The sequence below is a fragment of the Austrofundulus limnaeus genome, unplaced genomic scaffold (genome assembly GCF_001266775.1).
Source record: "Austrofundulus limnaeus strain Quisiro unplaced genomic scaffold, Austrofundulus_limnaeus-1.0 Scaffold78, whole genome shotgun sequence".
Classification (NCBI taxonomy): Eukaryota; Metazoa; Chordata; class Actinopteri; order Cyprinodontiformes; family Rivulidae; genus Austrofundulus; species Austrofundulus limnaeus.
Genome location: NW_013952480.1, coordinates 1,832,271 through 1,839,095, shown reverse-complemented (window position 1 = coordinate 1,839,095; position 6,825 = coordinate 1,832,271). Strand labels below are relative to the sequence as shown.

Sequence of the window (6,825 nt, the reverse complement as noted above, 5' to 3'; positions counted from 1 at the left end):
CATATATAGGATCAACTTTTGAAGCCAATCAAATTGTCAGTTTAGACTATTTAACTCACTATATATTATAAATCATCCTAATTCATAGTTCTCAGTCCTTATTTCTATAGCATGAGCTGACACATTAGGTTCTTTCCACAGATTTCTCTCTGTGTTTTGTTCATTTTTAGGTTTTCAACACTTATTCCAACGAGGACTACGACCGGCGTAATGAGGAAGTGGATCCTGTGGCCTCCTCTGCTGAGTACGAACTGGAGAAGAGGGTGGAGAAACTGGAGCTCTTCCCTGTGGAACTGGAGAAAGGTGGGAACGAACGTCCTAATGAGGAAGCTGAGCTGTCTGTTACTCATTCTGCCCTGGAGACAGAATCTCCCACACGCCGGCCGCGATCGGATGTCTCTTATTATTAAACGTGTATCTGTTGTCCTTCCGGTATTCACGTTGTTTTGTTCAGCCATTTCATCGAGGAGTAATCTGCCACAAATCTCCTCAGATTTCACTAAAAAGCACAGAGGAGAGCTCCTGGTTCTAATGGTCCTCCATGCAGGCTTTTTACGCAGCGTGAATCATCGGTACTCAGCTTCTTCTCCACTTGTCTTGTTCTTGTTGAGATGTTTCCCAAGTTACAAATCATACCTGCCAGGAAACTAAAATAGTGGCTTCACGTTGTAGAATTCCTCCATCCACTCACTGTTATGTAACCCGGACAGCTTGTGAATAATTAATACAGGAGGGAAAAGGATAAAGGGAAGTTCTCATCCAGCGTATTTGCTTTGTGAAGGCAAGCTCATGAAATGTAGTTTTTTTTTTCTTCTTCTACTTAATTAATCAGTCATGTTTAAATGTGCACTGAATAACATTCCCTCATATCCCACCCTACAACTCATTTTGTCACCTTACATCATTTGGCTGGTTGAATTCAAGCTGGTTAGAATTTAGAAAAGCTTTAAAGCACTCAACTGGTGGTTTTTGGTTCATACTGGGGGAAAGCTTATTTCATCCAGTCCCTAAAATAAAATAAAAAATTAATAAGTTAAGCACATTTTGATTTATATTTGATGTTAGTAACTCACTAGGCTGAAACAGTTTGTGAGTTGTTCTTCAACTGCCTTTACGAGGAAATTTCCAAAATGTCTCGAAACATTCACGGGGTTCTCCTTTTCATTGCGTAACTTGCACAGAAGTACATGAAACACGCGTTACTCAAGTTTTCTCTCAAATAGTCAGTTTTCACAAAAACCACCTTGAATCCTACACAAGTGCAGAACCTCACAGTCCTGCATGTCCAGGTCTATAAACCATGTTTATTACGAGTGGGCATTAAAAATGTGTCCAAATGTGCGTATGTTTGTGTCAAAGTTTACACCAGTAGTTTATAAGATAAATCTTAGGGGGGACACTGCCAAGGAGGATACAAAGCAGGTCAAGTTGGGTACAGTGTGGTCAACAAAATAATGTGCGTGGCTTAGAGTGCAGTTTTGCAATAAATAAATAAATAAATAAAGGAACCTCACAAACCATGGCTTATTCAAAATTTTCATTTTGTATAATTTACTTGCTAACTTATTCCCGCATAGGATGACATACTTTATCCTGCCAGTCACAAATAAAGGCTTGATGTCTGTGAATAAGTTTAGACATCGGAAACATTTAAACCAAACCTAGCCTGATTTTATCCACATCTATGGACAGTTTAGATGTCACTTTCTCTTTACAAACAAAAACAACTCCCTCCCTCCRGAGTCTGATTATTACGTGAGAAGCTCCAGAACTGTAGGTGAGTTTAAAACAAACGTTCAGCCGGTTATATCTGGAGAGAGCAATAAGAGTATAACTGAACTAAGCAGTGCTTAGCAGAGTTAACAGTCCATCCACATGTTCCTCATGTTTCCAGARGAAGACGGTCTGGGGATCAGCATCATCGGAATGGGTGTCGGCGCCGACGCCGGCCTGGAGAAACTGGGCATCTTTGTCAAGACCGTCATCGAGGGAGGAGCTGCTGAGAGAGACGACAGGTGAGAGCTGCTTTTCTTTCTTAATTTAGAACACATTTCAGTCCAAAAATGGGATTGAAAATTAATCTAGYAAAACTCAGTCGCAGCAGTTTCTGCCAGCCCACCTTCACACTCCGCCTCAGTCTCTGTTGCTCGCACGGTCACGCTCTGTCCTCGTCAGAGTTAACAGCAGAGGTTCAGATTAGATCCACTGACTCTGTGCGTGTTTGTGCTGTAGGTGGATTGTGGATGATAATACACCAGGGTGTGGTGTGTCTCCTGGATGACATGCTAATATGCAGAAGTAAACACAAAACTCCCATTTTTTCCTCATCTGCAGTGTGTTTTTGTCTCTGTCCCCAGACGGTGCATTTGTGCACGCTTCAGAAAGCGCGAACAGTGCGGAGTAAGCACTTAGCCGGGGTTACACGATATGACAGCTTCTCAGCAGGCGGGCTGTGATTTCTGCCTCCAAACCACAAGCTTCCACCCATTAGTGTGTTTGTGTGGTTTGAGTTCCCCTTTAAACCGATTAAAACATTGATAGGCGGCAGTATGAGGGCAGGGAGCGCTGTGAAAGTTTTCATCCAAACTGGGAATCCTGATGCAGCAGGGTTGTTTTGCGGTCTGTGCTTTTCTTCAGGGAATAATTTATTCCTTCATGCAGCAGGTTTTTCAGAACGACAGTGAGAATAGCTAAGATGTAAAAAGTAGAGAGAGAGAAAGAAAAAAGCTGCTTTTTCTCAAAAGCATGATAACTGAACTCCAAAAAGGCCCCAGCAATAAGCAGTTCTATGAAAYAAAAGTTGTGAATTTGAGCTGAAATGTGACCCATCACATCAAACTGAGAATTCAGTCTAATTTGGTCAAAATGACCTCCACACATTTTCCCACTCCTGTTTTTTTAGGATACATTTTGATTTCTGGATCATCTTGTTATCAAACAGTAAATAGTTCCAGAGATATACCTTCATTTGTCCTCATAATTACAATAACTCATTAATATTTGGTCTGAATCCTATTTTTCGGTTATTCTAATGAGGATTTTTTTATCTCAATTTAGAGGGGAAACCTTCAACAATTTACCGGCAGGAAAGACAAAAAGCTTTGCTAGCAGGCAGGGAAAATGACCAACATGAAGTTTTTTTCTGCTCAATATCATGTTTTTGTAGCTACTGCCTGAAGACGTTCTTCAAAAAATATTTAGATAAGGTATTTATTATATTTTGAAAAGATGCACATAGATCTGCTTGTTTCTCCACACACCACTTTGGGACTTCATCCTTGGTTCGATGTGATGGGCCACAAATATTTTGTTGCATTTTAGTCACCAAGTATCATAATTATGCTTCATTGTTTACTTATATTTTATTTTGTTGTGCCCTCATATCACCTGGAATGTTAGATTCTCTTTTGTGTCTCGAATCAGTCTCAAAATAGTCTCATAAGTTGRCGACCCTCTGGATTCTGGATGCCTCTGGCCGCTCTGTGACTAGTTTGAGAAGAGAGTCATATTTTCCATCCACATTTTCTCTTTTCTTGTTGTGGCTGTGCCTCGCCACACACAGTTACATAAATCTTTTTTTTAATTTTTGACCGTAAAGGTCAAGACAACGTCTGAGCTGCTGCTGACAGACAAGCAGCTCGGTTTCTTTCTGCCTGTGAGGCCGACAGGTTTCTATACATCCATTTGACATGGCTCTGCTGGATGCTGTAAGTGTCACAGTCATCCCTCTCAGCAGCTGCTCTGTGCTTCATGGATGCGTGTAAAAGAACTGAAAGGAAACGGCAACTGACAAGCATTTTTTTTCCTGTCTTGTTTTCGTTGGAAATTGAAAAATAGTGTTCATGGTGTTGGCTTTGGTCAATAAAATGTCWGATTTTCACTCATTCTTGTTTAATTGGGGTTGACTTAAGTGCTTTTATTAAGAAATCTCTAAAGCATGTAAATAGAAATGTATTTCTTATCATTTMAAATGAATAAAAATTGCATCACCCTTATCACCATTCTGCTGCTATTCTTCCATTTCTATCTGCCTCATTCTTTTCATAGATTTGGAAAAAACGGCAAAAATGTGTAGTTCAGTCCGTAATAGAGGGCTATAATTTTTGTTGGCATTACATAATACAGTGAGAATAAACACTGGGATTTTGGCAAAATTAGGGAAAGAAAACAGCCCCGATAGGAGCTCATTTTTCTAAGTTAAAACAGGTCACAGGAAGTTGGACTCAACTTGACTCAAATGACACTTTGATATCTTTAACAGGTTTCACTTGATAGTTTTGGAAGACTTTTCCTCCGAATTTTCAAGTTACGATGTTTAGAGCTGTTCAAACTTTCCAAACGTTGCTGTAAACCTTTCTAATTTTCACAAAAATACATAAAAACGTAAGTATTTTGGTTTTCTTTCACTAAGCTTTACTCTCATTTCACAGCTTACTTTTCCCTGAAATCCCAGAGAAAACAAAAAACAACTTGCGCACTGTTTGTCCAAAGCCTACTTTGTAGCCTGCATTCTTGCTGTCAGGGAGTGAGAAACATTGATATGCTGCCACCGTGGAGATCCAAATGAGCCACTGGAAGCAGCTTTACCATTTCTTTTTAAAATTCTAACACTTTTTTTTTTTTTATCTGGGAAGGTGGTAGCTCGGTGGTCACTGCTGGGTCTGGAATGGCATCTGTCGTCAAACAATTGCCAAATTCGCTCCGGCAACCCCTGCAGAAGGCAGGAGTTGAAAGTAAAACAACAAAGTAAAGTTTATTCTTTTAAAATGTAGACATTTTTTCCCCTAGATTATTACCAAAATAATAAATTCCTGTTGAGCTTTAGAAGAAGGCTGATGCTTCGYGCAGCAATACAGAGAAATCACATCAAGCCTTCAGTGATCTTTTTACATCATAAAACGGTGACGACTGGACTAATGTGAGAAGAAAATTAGAAGTTCTAAAATACAAGCAGTTCAGTGGAAACTAAAGTGGTGTCGTAAAATAAACGCCACACTAACGCCTTAAAGCACTAAAGAATTAGAATATTATGCTCTGTTGAAAAATAATGAGCACTGCTTTTTGTTTTATTCATATGCAGGAGAGGAAATTATTCACAACCCCTGTTGGAAATCTCTTTAGCCTTTTTTCTATTCATATTATCAACAAGATTTCATTTAAATAATGAGCAAAGARGTCTGTTTTAAGTGTGTCTTTGCATTGTCTGTTATCTGTTGGCCGCTTTCAGGTCAGAACTGATCTGAGCTCCACATCGTCGTTAGCTTTCTGATGATTTTAAGCCGTGTTTCATGTTAAGCTGCACAGATTTGTAAACAGCGCAGCTGACATTGACATGATTAAAGAAAGACACCAGTAACATTGATTAATTWTTTTCTTTTTTGCTCAAAGGGATGACCGAGGCTTCTGTTTGTGTGTTTCAGGATCAAGGTGAACGACCAGATCGTGGAGGTGGACGGGACCAGCCTGGTGGGCGTCACTCAGAGCTTTGCTGCCTCCGTCCTCAGGAATACATCAGGAGTGGTTCGGTAAGACAATAAACCTGGGCCCAAACATTTTTATTTTAATATTTAGCAGTGTGATGGCTCAGTGGTTAGCACTGACGCCGCACAGCAAGAAGGTCCTGGGTTTGATCCCCATTGGACCTGGGGTCTTTCTGTGCAGAGTTAGCATGTTCCCCTCGTTCTTGTGTGGGTTTTTTCTGGGTACTCCCGTCATTATCCACAGACCAAAAACGTGCAGTAGGTTGGATCTCACTGAGATTTGCTTGGTTAAAAAAACGGTAAAATACAATTCTTCTAACGTAGGACTGTCACGATGCATTTTCCAGGATGATAAATTGTCTCAGATAGTATTACAATAAACGATAATATCCTTTGGAGACCATTTAAAACTAATTTAGCAATGCCACCCCACCACTCCTCCCACTAACAAAGGCTACGGACGTTTACAAAATGTATGTACATAAAACAAGTTACAGTCTCACCTGGACTGGAAYTTTACATAGCGTAAAAAACCCCAACTCTCTTCAAACACGAGGTTTGGCACCCGGTCCTTAGGCATTGCCGGCTGAAAGAAGGCATCAGAAAACCGAATCCCCTCCTCTAGCTAAACGCCCATTCATGGGGCTCCCCTGCAAAGAGCTTACAAAACTATGAGCCTGATAATTACCTGATGCGAGAGTTTGCTCCTCCCTACGCTAACTAGAAAAAGGGGAGACACGAAAACAACAAACAGGCAGGCAAATGGAAATGATCAACCTTATTTTATTTGTAAATTTCATTTTTTGCCACTTCAGTAGAAAGCAGAACTGAATATCTGAATATTAATATCTTAGCTTCTTCATCATCAATGGCTTTTTTTAATAGGAGAAAAAGAAAGAGAAAGAAAAAAGTGAAATGTAATGAGAAAGAGTGAAAGAGAGATTAGAAGATATGTGAAATATATGTTGAGAAAACACAAGACAGCACAAAAAAATATCAATTTCATTTTAACATGTTGTATTAATTGATTTATTGCTTATGGTGACGGGCCTACTCGCGTGTTCTGCTTTGTTCTGTGAGGAACTGCTACCAACTCCGTGAAGAAGTTGTTTTCAAATGCTAATTAGGGTTTAGATTGCTCTTCCTGATTTAATTTTGGATTTTGAATGTGCCAAAGTCAGACATGATCACTTGACATCTGAGCAGAGAGTGAGCTGTGTAGTTCTGAATTTATTTAGCCCCGCTGTCATGCTGCAAAAAAAAAAAACAGCACTTCAGTCACCATACTTGGTGTGAAACGTTCACACACACACACACACACACACACACACACACACACACACAC

The 6,825-nt window shown here is 39.9% G+C and overlaps 1 protein-coding gene across 1 annotated transcript in view; it reads left to right on the top strand.

The window, feature by feature from the left end:
• Positions 1–6,825, top strand: part of ppp1r9a (protein phosphatase 1, regulatory subunit 9A) — a gene marked incomplete at its 3' end in the record, with an annotated part of 27,902 nt that overhangs the window by 17,024 nt on the left and 4,053 nt on the right. The window contains 3 exon segments of the mRNA XM_014011252.1: positions 171–303; positions 1,895–2,015; positions 5,421–5,525. Coding sequence (XP_013866706.1) covers positions 171–303; positions 1,895–2,015; positions 5,421–5,525 — 359 coding nt within the window.